This window comes from Acomys minous (genome assembly GCF_964271855.1).
Source record: "Acomys minous genome assembly, chromosome: 2".
NCBI lineage: Eukaryota > Metazoa > Chordata > Mammalia > Rodentia > Muridae > Acomys > Acomys minous.
The window spans coordinates 119209486-119223025 of NC_140484.1; the positions used below are offsets into that span (position 1 = coordinate 119209486).

The following is a 13540-nucleotide window of genomic DNA, read 5'->3' on the forward strand; positions in this document are numbered from 1 at the left end:
TGGCTATGCCAGGAGCCTATCCTGGCACCACACTCACCGGGACATCCTCAAAGGCAATGTTGGTCACATTGTTGTGGGGGCAGCTTTGCCAGGCGTTGTTTAGGCGGAAGGCCAAGGCACTCGTGTGGCGGCCCTCGAGGGCTGCAAACTTGCGGAAGGTGCAGTTCTGGATGTTGATAGGACCGTCGTAGAACTGAATTCCTCTAATCGGAAAATTCCTGTGGAGTTAAGGAAGTCAGGTGTCAGATGAATGCCAAGTTGTTCGCTTCTTTGGAAGTGAATGGTAAGAGATTCTTCTGGGTCAAGCCATTCCTGATCCCCACGTCCAGCAACTCCTTCCACTGAAGATCACTAAGTCAGTTAACTCATGTTTGGGCACAATGTCAATGAAAGAATGATTGCTGGATAAATGTCGCTATAGACGGACGATTGATGGTGGGGATCCATCAACTGCATGGTGTTTGGTAGAGAGATGGATGGATTGGGTTGGATGGATGGGTAGATGGATGCTGGCTGATAGGCAGATGGATGAATGGATGGACAGATGGTAGGTAGATGGATGGTGGATGAATGGATAGTGGCAGGTGGATAGCTGGATGAGTGGATGAATTTTGTCTGATGGACAGATAGTCAGAGGCATGAATGATAGGTTGGTGGATAAATAGCTGTCTATCTAGTTTCTGGCTTAGGGACCTTTGTTTAGGCAGTTTCTCTACTCTTCCCATCAATGTGTCCAGTCACTAGGAAAATACTGTAACTACTTCTGGAGACTGCCAATACTCTGTCCCTTGGGAGGGGAGCACTGTTAGTCATTATCGCCCTAGTTTTGGTTGCTATAGCAGTTTAATCAGATTAAGATCCAGATGCATTTCCTCTGTAAGCCTATCCACTGGCAGTGTGCTGGGCTTGGGAAACAGTGGTGAACAGAAATACACAGAATAGGCAATGACAAAAAAGAACTATAATGCAAATTTTCAAGCACTGCCAGAGGCAAAGAGAGCTTTTTCTAGAAAAGCAAGACCACAGACTGACCCAGGGAAGGCTTGGTACTGGGAAGCAACAGTCAGGAAGTGGGAAGAGGTGGCAGCTGGAAGACATGGAGGGACCAGGAAAGAATTAATGATGCAGAAACTTCTCCCTTGCCTGGCAGGGAGGAGGGGATCAGGGGTACCTCCTCTCCCATTGACTTGAGACTCTTGAGCAGGGTATGTGAAAGGGAGGCCCAGAAGGGAATGCTCAGACTGCCTGGTGGCCTTTCTCAGGGCTGGTCACACATCTAGGCTTGTCATTTCTGTTCCTAACATATTAGTTTGTATTCATGTCTCTGCCTCTGGCTTCCCTTCTCTTCCACAGGGAACTTAGGAGAGCAAGAGGATAAAGAAGGAAAAGCAAGCACATGAAGAGAGAGGCTGTCCCCAGTCTCCTTTTAAGGCTCCCAAAAAAGTCTCCACTCACCCCCAAATCTTGTGTTTCCATGTTTTTATAGTAATAACTGATGATACCATTACCCTGAATCCTGGTTTTTTTGTTTGTTTGCTTTGCTTTTGTTTTTTGAGACAGGGTTTCTCTGTATAGCCTTGGCTGTCCTGGACTCACTTTGCAGACAAGGCTGGCCTGGAACTCACAGAGATCCACCTGCCTCTGCCTCCTAAATGCTAGTACTAAGGGCATGAGCCACTCGGCCCTGCTGCAGAATCCTGGTTTTCATGGGGTGAGTAAAGTGTTCAGGGTTAGCACATCCTTGCTAGTTCTACATAAAGCGCATGCTTCAGATCCTAATCTACCTCAATGAAATAAAACTGCATGGTCTTTCTTAGGTCTCTCCTTTCAAAGGCAGTGTGAGAAACCTGTTTGAGCCTGTCAGGCTACCATAGACAAGATAACCTCTGGAAGTTACCAGAATATCCTGTCCCTGGAGATTGGCAAATAAATGTAGACGCAGAATCACTTTTAAATAAGAGGGTCTGCCATGTGGAAGCAAGGGATTCTCAATAGCTTGGTCAAAGAAGACCAGGGGCATGGCCCTGCGGATGCCTCTAGGGAATCTTTTGGGCGAGCCAAGGGCACTGGGGTCAAAAGTTTCAGTCTGGGTGTTTCTGTCCTGATTGTAGCAGCAGAAACTGTTGTTTTTGCGAAAACAAGACTAAAGCAATCATAGGGCCTCAGTAGAACCAGCCTTGCCTCCTGCTCACGTATGGCAGCCTTGAGATGTGGCTACCTGGGGGGTGATCTGTCTCCTGGTGTAAGATTCCGATCTGGGAGAGGCATGCCTGCAGGTCTGATCACCTCGGCTCACTTGCTTTTCTGTCATACTCAGAAGTGAATGAAGGGCTCCGAGCGGGTTGCTGAAGACTTGGACTCCCTCTTTCTGGACACCGTGTTCCCCTGATCATCTGCTGGCATGTACTTGTTAGCATCTAGGCTACAGTGTTTCCTCACTTCTCTCTCCTCATTCCAGATTTCACGCTCATTGTGGGTCTCAGCTATTACACGTCGCAGGTCGTTAGAGAGCAGAAAAATTCCAAGTCAACATACAAAAGCCACCCTCTAACTTTCCCCCCCCCCCCCAATGGCTGTAAGTCAAGCCACACAAAACAAAAATGCATTGCAAACCTACTGGCCAATAGGGAGGGTCCTTCCACTGTGGTCCAAGCCACCTGGGCCCCAGATCCTGTTGTCCATCATTTCTGTGCCCACATTGCCACTCTCGCCAACAAACAAGCTGTTCTTGATCTCTTGCTTAGAGCCGTCATCATACGGGAAGGTTCCACCGCTGCAGAGAGGAGATGTTGGGGATCAGATGTCCAGATAGAAGCTCCCACAAAAGACCAATGACAATGGTGGTCACTCTTACCTGGCCAGGGTCAGGCCGATGCCATTATCAGCAAACCTAGGGATGAGAGCAGACAGTCAGTACGTGCTCTCACTCCACAGTTGAGGGGGCTGCAAAAGAAAGACCTCTCTCTGTCCCTAGAGTCTAACCATGGACGTTGATGGAGGAGTTTTGCTGAGGAAACCGTAATATTCCACCCTACACAGCAAGAGGGTATTTTGGTTTTCTACTCACAGATATGGCATTCCTGGGAGTGCCCGGCAGGGAGCCAGATGATGCGCCCACATTGGCAGGGGGCCTCAATGATTCAGCATCTGTGGACATGGTGTACTAGCTACAGGAGGCTAAGCCTCACAGGCCTCCCTTGTCAGCCCAGCTCCTGGGGTCTGTGGGGTTGATCAGGAGAAATGACCAGTGGGAGGTGGTGGAGGTGGGGTGGGAGGTGGAGTGGGGGGGGGCAGGGGCTGTGTTTTTTCACCCTCAGGGCCAGCACCACTGAAGGTAGGCTATGTGGGGGCTACTCTCTGCCATAGTAAGAAATTCAAAAAGCTAATTTCTCAGTTTCCCAGAAGCCAGGCAGGTTCTGTGGCCGAGGAGCGGAAGGGCAAACCTCATAATTACACCATGATGACCACAGCTGCTCCCCTGCAACTCTGCCTGTATTTAGTAGAGTCAGTATAAGCAGGTTTCTGGAGGCCACTGGTCCGGCCTCGTGAGGGAGCTGGACCTTGGGTCTGTGCTGCCTTCACTTGTTCCTTTGTTCTTCTTCTCTCTTTCTGTCCAGTGTACCCCCAAGGGGTTTATCTCTTTCGGGTGCCATTTTCCTGCACCGTTTATTGCTTTTTGAATCTCCAGTGGTTTCATGCCTCCTATAAGCCGAGGCCCAGGTGATCCCTGTTGCCTTATGTGTCAGTTACACAGGGCTGATCCTGGTTTCCACAAACTCTGCAGTTTTCAACACACTTCATACTCAATTTCCTTTTAGCATGCTGTGCTTCCTCTCAAAGATCTCCCTAGCCAAACCAATCAGGTCTCATCTAGGGTACCAGGCTCCCCAGCTCCTTTCTACTCCCTGTCCCCAGCTTTTCCTCATCTCTGGTATCTTCTGGTATGTTGTCATGGTCCTTTTATACTCTGTTGTGACCATAAGGACCTTATAGACACTCATAGCTTCCTTCTCTACCCATCTCGGTGACTAAAACCAAACATTCATCCTATATTGTCTTTGGAGGATTTGGGGTACTTCTACTGCATACCTTGTGAGCATTTGAAACTCAACTCATCTAAGAACACAGCCACCTACCCATGCCTACTCACTATGCTGAAGGCTGGGGTTTATTCACACTCTCCTCTATGATTCTTTCTCACCTGGACTGGAGTGTGGTATTCCATTTAGTGTTCCATGTTCCCACCTCCAGGAGTACCCTCTCCCATCCTTGCCTGTATCCAGGGTCACTAGAGCCTTCCCCACTCTCCAGCAACCACACTGGGTAAATACCAATTCTGTCAGCTGCAGACCACATCAACTCTGTCTATTTGTGGGACCTCAGCCCTGATGGCGGCCAGACTCTGGCTTCCTTAAAATGTCTGGTGGAGGACAAGAAGATGCACCCTCATTGGCAGGGCACTTGATCTTTCTTGTAGAAGGAGAACCATGTTTAGCATAGACTTATGGGGACTTTACATCATAAGTCAATGTTTTTTGCTGTTTGCTACATTTAGAGTCTAACAGTCTTAAGCATCAAGTCTTGTTTTTACCACTCATTAGCCATGCAACTTGAGACACTCACTGAGTCTCAATTTATCATCAACAGAGCTAGGATTTTGCTTTTTCTTTCTTTTTTTTAAATTTCATTCTTGAGAAATACAGTGAGAAAGAACTAAAACCAAAGTTTAGGCACATAGTGAGTGCCCAGTTCCGTGACCCTTTTTTCCCTTCCTGTACTGATGAGCCTTATGACCATGACAGAGAGAGGCCCCACAAGTCACCCGTAGCACTGTGGGTGAATCTAACATGCTGCTGTGAGGAATGCTAACATGGTCTCCCTGGTCACTGTCTGCTGCCATCCTATGTCCTTGTCTCACAAGGGGAGCGGAAAGATGAATGCCAGACTGCTTAGAATCCTCTCTGCCAGGCTCACTCTTCGGTCTAGGAGAGGAACGTCAAGCCTGTTTTGAGCAGAGGCACCTTCTTTTCCAGACTCACCGGCAGCTGTCCAGCCACACGTCCCCACCCCGCAGCCAGGCTCCATGATCCTGGTTCTTGTAGGCGGTAAAGTGGCGGATGATGGCGGGCTCCCTGGGTTTTAGTGGGTCTGCGTCCTGGTGGGGGCTGTACCTGGAACATGGAAAGGCAACAAGCGTTATTTTCCCTCTGGGCTCTGTAGGCTGCTTTTCCCTCACTGGTTCCCAGATATCTGACTCAACTGATATTCACTGACACAGCAGGCGGTGGCATGAACAACTCTGAGTTTCTCCCAGAGGAGGGAGGTGACATCTCTAGGGCCCAGCTCCATGCAGGAGATAGACAAGGGGTCCCACTTTTACTAATAACCATGAAGTTTTGATAATACTTTTTTTTTTGCTTTCTTTGAGACAGGTTCTCATTAGGTAGCCTCAGCTGGCCTAAAACTCACTGTGTAGACCACATTGACCTTGAACTCACAGAGATCTTCCTGCTTACGCTGCTCAGGTACTGGATGAATTAAAGGCGCGCATAACCATATCTAGCCTTGACAACAACTTATTTTTGTTTTGTTGTGTTGTGTTTTGTTTTTGTTTTTTTGTTTTTGTTTTGAGACAGGCTTTTTCTGTTTAGCCTCAGCTGTCCTGTACACTAGGAGGACCAGGTTGGCTTTGAACTCAGCAATTTGTCTGCCTCTGGAGTGCTGGGATTAAAGGCATGCACCAGCACTCCTGGCTGATAACAACATTTTAAAAGCAGCCTCTGGTCTTCAGCTAGACTCTGCCTTGGCTATCAGCCTGGCTCTCAGATTCCTTACTGTTAAAATGGCAGCAAATGCTTCCTTTTTGAATGCTTTTGTATCCTGGCCCAGAGTGTCTGTGTCATGGCTCTGGCCATTCCTACTGTTTTATGACCCTGCCTCTGTGGAGGGATCTGGAAGCTGCTAGAATTTCAGGCTCTTTTTAGCTACTAGAGCCTGGACTCTAATTCAGACTTAGTCTAGACTTGTAGCACAGTATTGTATCTCAACAACTGGCTCAACACCAGCTAGCAAGCGCTCTTCAGGTAAAGAAGTGCACCACTGAAGCAGAAGAAAAGCAACTGAGAGGTCCCACGGGACAAGTTTTCCCGAGAGTTGTTACCTGGCAGAGATAATGGAGAGGAAGGGCCGCTTGTCTTTGGCCGATGCCTCAGTAGTCTTGACTCCATTGTCTATGATCATGCCAGCCTGGGGAGGGAGACACAACAGCTATTACCGCTGTCCGCAGCCATGCTCCCATACCAGTCCAGGCACATGCTTTTGAATATGCCAGTAAACCCAGAATGATTCTCAGACTGTGTCCATGCAAAGTAGACTCGACAGTGAGAGAAGGAGAAAGCCAGCCTCGCTCTGCATCTCTCTGACCAGATCTGGGACAAGCAGACTTGTGTGTGTGATGGGTGTAGATGAATAAACTGGGGTTTAAAAGTGTCTGACCTGGGGCCGTATAGCCAATCCCGTATACAATTCTCACACCGCTTTGGAGAGTTCCTATCCCAGACTCCCAAACAATGGTGACAAATATACAATCAGAAATGTGTCACAGACTTTCAGATGAAAAATTGGACTTGTCTCTTCTTTCCCCTCATGTGGGAGTCAGTGACTTCCTACAGCCTGTTCTGGTTCTTGCTTGACTTGAGGAGAAAGCTCGACTCTTTCTTGAAGACTTCTGAGACAGGACCTCATGTAACCCAGGCTGGCCTCGAACTTGCTCTGTAGCCAAGGATGACTGTGAGTCTCTGATCCTCTTGCTTGAGTGCTGGCATTACAGGTGTGTGGCACCATGTCTAGTTTGTACGCAAACCCAGGGCTTCGTGTACACCAGGTAAACACTCTTACCAACTGAGCTACATCCCCAGCTCGGAGCCTGGCCCTTTTATTTGGTGCCAAAGCTGTCCACTTTACAAACACAAAGTGGGCTGCAATAGAAGTGGAACTTCTGTAGGTCACCGTCCAGTCCCTTTCACTCCCAGATCCCCTGGGGCCTCTTAGGAGGGCTCATACCACCTTTACCTCCAAGTTACTGTTTGTTCTCCAGTTGGCTTTAACTTAGTGACGGTGATGACATGGGCTGAGGCTCTTGGCTGTATTCTTAAACTGACATTGGCAAGCCTCCTCTCCTCTGGCTAGTCACATCATTATCTGAACAGTTGGCTAATAATACCTACTTTGCAGAGTAGCTATGGTGACTGAACAAGATGCCTGAGAAATGACTGCATGAGGTGGGTGTGGTGTCAATCGTCCTGGGTAGAAGCATCCAGAATTCAGACCTGACACTCTTTGCTTAGACATCAACCTATAGCTGCTCCTCCTCTTCCTCCTCCTCTTCCTTCTCCTCCTCCTCCTCCTTCTCCTCCTCTTCCTCCTCTTCTTCTTCTTTTTGGTTTTTCAAGACAGGTTTTCTTTATGTAGCCTTGACTGTCCTGGACTCGATTTATAGACCAGGCTGGCCTTGAACTAACAGCGATTCACCTGCCTCTGCTTCACAAGAGCTGGGATTAAAGGCGTGCACCACCAAGCCCAACTGTGTAAATTCTTCTTTAATTTCTCCCTGCCTGTCTCAGAGCACCTCCTGTGCTTACAAGTGCTAAAGTGTCCCTCCTACACATGCCTATGTCCTTGACTCTGACTCGCCTTCCTATTAGAGATGGTACTTTTGACTGCATTACTCCTTGCCCCAGCTCCCTTTGCTGCCAAGTCCTGTGGGCCCCTTCTTTCAAGTAGGAAATCTTGAGGGTTCAGGGAATGGTGGGTCCCAACAAGAGGCCAATGTGTTTTCTCTCCTTCCACACTGATAAGGTCCAAGCACCTGCCTCTGCATGGGGCAGCAGAACATTCATGAGATGCCTCAGCAGCAGCTCCTCCAGCCACAATCTCCCCTTCACACTTCTGCCACAGCTCCTGCTACTGTCCTCTGCTTAGTCTCTCAAACATGACCTGCGGGGGTGTGTCTCCTCTCTCCGCATCACTGGCTTTTGTCCCCTTACCCCCAGGTTTTAGCACAGATTTGCTCTGAGCCTGTGCTGCTTCTTTTGGGATCTTCTCCCAGGTTCAACTTTTTTGAAACAAGTTTTGTTTGTCTGAGAGAATGTGGAGACCAGAGGTGGATGACAAGTGACTTCCATTGCTCTCTGTTGTTGTTGTTGTTGTTGTTGTTGTTGTTGTTGTTGTTGTTGTGATAGAGGGTCCTTCACTGAACCTGGAGTTCCCTGGATAACTGGCTGGCCAGAGAGACTTTGGGATCTGCCTGTTTCTACTTTCCCACCAACGGGTTTATAGACATATACTTTCGTTCTCATGCTTGCACAGCAAGAACTGTAAACCCTGAGCTATCTCACTAGCTCTCTGAAATATCTTTTCTTGACTCTGGATGTACTCTTTCCTCCCTAGCAGGCCCAGTGTTCTTGTCTGCACTGCTAAGAGTTAGATCAGATACCAGCTTGTCTGTACACCACTCCGATACGCTAGAGACACAGAGTGTCATCTTTATCTCAGCCTTATTCCAAGTTCACTTAGTGTGTCCAATGGCTCCAGTCTTAACTGTTGCCCCTACAGGAAGGATATAGAGGTCCCAGTCATCTCAGTACCTTCCCCCTGTTGTTCTAGAACCCAGCTTGGAGCAAGGTACACACTGGTCCTCAGGAAAGAGAGGTGATAAATGAAGATGGTCCAAGGGTTTCTCATTTTTCACCCTCTGACTTAGCTCTGCACAGATAGAGCCACCCACTTCCCAGAAAAAAGGGAGAAAACCCGAGATGCCAATGTCACATCAGAACCACATCTAAATCTCTCTTCATTCATGGACAGGCCTAATTTCATAGTCAGTATCACCGATGCCCACAATGGGATCACAGAATTTTATCTGATGTTCAACCCAGCATCTCCCCGGGATGGCAGCCACCTTGCTCCTTTGACTGTACAGATGCTGTGCATGATGAGGCAGAGCCCCACAGGAGACATGTGGTGAGTGACCTGCAGGCCTTACAAGGCTGCTCTAGACACACAATAAGAACGAGCTCATCCAGGCTCTAATCACCTGCAGGTTGGAGCAGGGGAGTGAATGGGGTGGCCATAATGACACAGCACAGAAAGACTTACCCGGTAGTTAGAATGTGCTCGGTTGTTGTAGAATTTCCCCAGTGGAATGTGCTCAGAATAACCTGGGGAATACATTCCCACAGAGGGGCCTGTCGGCACATGGTGAAAAATGAACCAAAATCCAGTTTCCTGTTGAGACAGGACACAGAAGAGTGTCACAGAAATTAGTGCTAGTGAGCGCCTGATTGAGTGGCCCAGGCTGGGTGAGTGGGTGCAACACTGTGACCAGAACAAGCCATTGCCACACACCTCCAAACAGATCCATGTGTTCTGGTCCTGGACACCACATACCACCAAACACATCTGTGTGGTCCAGTGCTTGACTGGATACCACATACCACCAAATGCATCCGTATGCTCTAGTACTTGACCAGATACCCGCCCCCCCCCCCCCCCCCCCGCCACTAAACACATCCATGTGGTCCAGTGCTTGACTGGACATCACACACCACCAAACACATCCATGTGGTCCAGTGCTTGACTGGACACCACACACCACCAAACACATCCATGTGGTTCAGTGCTTGGACAAAGAGAAAAGCTTGAGGCTACTGTAATTTGTGGGGTCCACCTTGACAGCTCTTGCTCTTCACATCAGCCCTGCTGTATGTGTCACTGTCTGAGTTAGTGGGCCACTGCATAGATTATGATCCTGATGGATAGAGTTATGAAAGCAAGTGTTATTATCAGCTTTCCTTGGCTATTTGGAAGCTGAAGACCAGAAAGAGTAACAGACAGAGTCAGGGTTAAGGCCCCAAGCAAAAAGCAGAGGAGAGGTGGGTGGGATCAAGGCTGTTGGAGCAGAGCATGGTGCTCTGCCTAGCTGCCACCACCCAGCTATACGGGGCTCTGCACATACTAGGTCTCCTGTCTTGTTTCTACCCGTAGGCCAGGGTGCACTAACCCTTTATGTCAGAATCACTTGGTGTTAGCTTACAGCACTGGTGTACCAGGTACCATCCTAAGGCGAAATGACTTTCTATGATGAATTACTGTGCATAAATTGCTTAGTATTCTGGGATGGTTTGGATATGAAATGTCACACACAGGCTCATGTGTTTGAGTACTTGGTCTCCAGGCAAAGGCTCTGCTTTTAGAGGTTATAAAATCTTTAGAAGGCTGACGAAATGGAAGGCATGGTACACTGGAGGTGTTACTTGGACATTATAGCCTGGTTCCCCTTCCTGACCTGTATTTTTTTCTAATTTTTTTAATTTTAATGCTTTTTGTGCACGAGTATTTTGTTCTCATGTATGTGTGTGTACCACATGCGTGCCTGGCACCTACAAGGGTCAGAAGAAAGCCTAGGCTACCCCCTGAACCTGGAGTTATGGATGGTTGTGAGCCGCCACATGGATGCTAGAAATCAAACTCGGACCTATACAAAAACAAGTACTCTTAACCATGGAGCCACCTCACCAGCCCCTCTTACTGCTTCTTGATCCACCCAGATATGTACAGGCTCTCACTGTCACAGCCACAAGTCACACCTGCCACCACACCTTCCCTACTGCTATGGACTCTATAGTCCCTCATGCCACAAGCCTAAAACAAATAACTCATTAGCTATGATCACCAGGGTTAGGGAGTAACAGACAGAGCAGTCATTTAAAACCAAGTCACAGGACACCCATCTCCAGGCACACGGAGGAGTGGTCTGGAACCTTAAGCCAGCCCCACCTTGCTTCTTACTGCTTACCTCCGAGCCCGCAGCTGCACAGTTGATGAGGTTGTTGTTGGGGTTCGCCATCCAGAAAGTGGACACAGCACTGTGGGGAGATGACAGAGGCGGAGCAGAGTCACATAAAGGACTGCCAGCACTCTTTGTGCCGCATAGTTGGGAGAGCCCATGTGAGACACTAATCTTAGTGGGGTCTCTTCCATGTGTGGCTTAAAGGCAAAGCATTTAAGCTTGCATACTGCTCAGGTCTGGAAGGGCTCGGTACAGTTTGTGCTTCCACGGAAGCCTGAGTGTGTGTCCCAGAAAGTCAACTCTCTGTGTGTGGGAAGCAATGTGTCTCCATCTGCATCTGCCTCTCTGTCTCTGCATCTCTTCTCTTTGTTTCTCTGCCTTCTGTGTCTACCTACATTTCCCCTCCTTGTTTCTCCATCTTTGCACCGCTGTGCCTCTCAGTCCGTTTCTGTCTCTGTTTTTCCTGTGTCTGTCTTCTGTCTCTTTGTGTCTGTCTCTGTTTTTCTGCCTGTCTGCCTCTTCGTCTTTCTGTCTGTACTTTTCTGTCTTTGCCTTTCTGTGTCTCCATGACACTGTGTCTCTCTCTGGTAATAAAGGGATTGCTGGGATACTATGGGTACATACTGGGAGCTGATGTGATTGCTGCTTCCTGGCCACAAAATTCCATGTGGCATAGAACCACAGGTAAGCCAGAGATCTGCAGAAAAAACGGTGTGAGTGAGGCTCACGGAGGTGGGGAGAGGGAAGGAGGAAGGGAGGAGGGAGGAAGGGAGAGGGAAGAGGGAGGGAGGAGCTACTCTTGGAACCCCACCCTGAGAAGCAGGCAGAGGTGAGCAGTAAAGTTTTAAAGGCTCCCCAAAGCAGGATGTTGAGTGTTTGTGCTCACCAACCCCACTACAGACCCAAGTGTAGGAGGACCCTACAGTGCTATGTGCACACTTACTTGCAGTCCTGCCTGGGCTTGGGGATGTATCCTGGGTACGAGTCCTCTGTGATCACTTTGCACATCCTGCTATCCCGATCTGATGGGAGGAGCGTCCCTGACTTAACAAGGAGGCCGAGGCAGTGGTCAAAAGTGTTGCGCTCCTCTGGCCCATCTTCAGTGAAGAAGCAGTGGCCCAAAGAATTATAGCCCACGACATCCTTGATCTGCAGGGTCAAGACGAGTTTTGCTCAGCACCCAAGTGTGCATGTGTCTATGTATTCATTCAGCATGCATGAAATAGTACTGAACTATATACCAGGCCTGAGTAGCTCGGGTGGGGGCAGGTAGAGACAACCTGGACCCAAGACAAGGTGGGTGACAAGAGGAATGGACAAGGACTAGAATATTGACAACTCTTCTGGATGGACATGCTGGGGATGAGGCTTCAGTGGATAAGGAAGGGGGTGAAATACCACAAGTGTGAAGGTGGCTCAAGCAGAGACCCAGGCCTGCACTCCACTGAGGGCACAGCTTGCCCTGGGAGAGTCTCTGGGACCTGAGTGAGGGGCGGGACAACTCCCCCAGGAGGCCACACTGCAAGAGGCCTGGGAGACCTTTCATGAAGGTCTGAACTAATACACTTTTTTTTTTGCCTGCTTGTCTGTTTTTGGTTTTGTGGACAGGGTTTCTCTGTGTAGCCCTGGGTGTCCTGGATCTTGTTCTGTAGACCAGGCTGTTCTTGAACTCAGAGATCCACTGTCCTCTGCCTCCTGAGTGCTGGGATGAAAGGTGAGCACTGCCACCCGCAACACTGATAGACTTTTATGAGCCCTGCACCCCAAGTCAGTTTGTGAGCCTACGATGGCCACTATGACACCTTCACACCCCAGGCTGAGAAGCAGAGAGGGCTGGTAAATTCAGCTCCTGCATCACTGTCCAGGATAGAAAATCAGAAAGAGCATTTTGAAGAGACGTTGTGAGAGCAGAGTGTGATCTCTGCTCTGCCACCAGGAGGATCTTACAGCAGCTTGCTTACCTGGCTCAACCACAGCCACAAAGCTCTCGGCTTGGCCTCCAGCATCTCCAAGGCCCGAGAAGCCTCAGAGAGCCCTGTCCTGAGCCCAGCTCCCTGTTCACACCAGACTCTGATGTCATGTCTCTGCCACATAGGGTCCTGCTTTGGCTCAGTCGCCCCAGGGAGAAGACGCTCTCAGCTTACAAGGTACCGTGGATGAGGGTGGGAGCACTTCGCCCATCTTTACTGTGTTCTTCCATCCCTGACTGCCCAGCGACTTCATCCAATGAGAGCTTGCCTACTTCCTTGTGACCTCAGATCAACCCACAGCTCTTCAGGAGCTGTCCCTGTGCCAGGAGCTGGAAACTACACACCATCCAAATGCCCTTGGCACTGACAGAAATACCAAGGCCTTGCCCTCAGCCCTGGTGCCACTACAAGTGACTGTCTTGCTTACTGTAGGACACTCAGTAAGACTGGTCTGTCCCTGCAAGATGCAATATCACCCCCTACACCCACCCCTACCCCCTGCAAGCTGTTTCCAGACTTCCATTACTCAGTAATCCACTGCGTAGGAGGGGTGACAAAACTGTGTCTGATGGAAAAGCATTGATCCAAGGTGAACAACCCAGGTCCATCCAGGCTCTCCAAGTGCAGGTGCCTGCTCCCTGACTGCCAGGCAGTCAGCAGTTAGAACCATCGCCACAGCAAGTCCCTGCATAGCTGAACCCTGGCTGGTCTCTTAGACCTT

The 13540-nt window shown here is 49.2% G+C and overlaps 1 protein-coding gene across 3 annotated transcripts in view; it reads right to left on the bottom strand.

Moving 5' to 3' along the window:
* CEMIP (cell migration inducing hyaluronidase 1) overlaps positions 1-13540 on the bottom strand; it is a 159150-nt gene that overhangs the window by 19001 nt on the left and 126609 nt on the right. For all 3 annotated transcript variants that reach the window (XM_084773360.1, XM_084773362.1, XM_084773361.1), the window contains exons 14-21: positions 11793-11998; positions 10856-10925; positions 9157-9285; positions 6161-6246; positions 5040-5171; positions 2855-2890; positions 2618-2773; positions 38-218 (exon numbers count right to left, since the gene is read on the bottom strand). In XM_084773360.1, coding sequence (XP_084629486.1) covers positions 38-218; positions 2618-2773; positions 2855-2890; positions 5040-5171; positions 6161-6246; positions 9157-9285; positions 10856-10925; positions 11793-11998 — 996 coding nt within the window. The remainder of the gene's footprint in view (positions 1-37; positions 219-2617; positions 2774-2854; positions 2891-5039; positions 5172-6160; positions 6247-9156; positions 9286-10855; positions 10926-11792; positions 11999-13540) is intronic.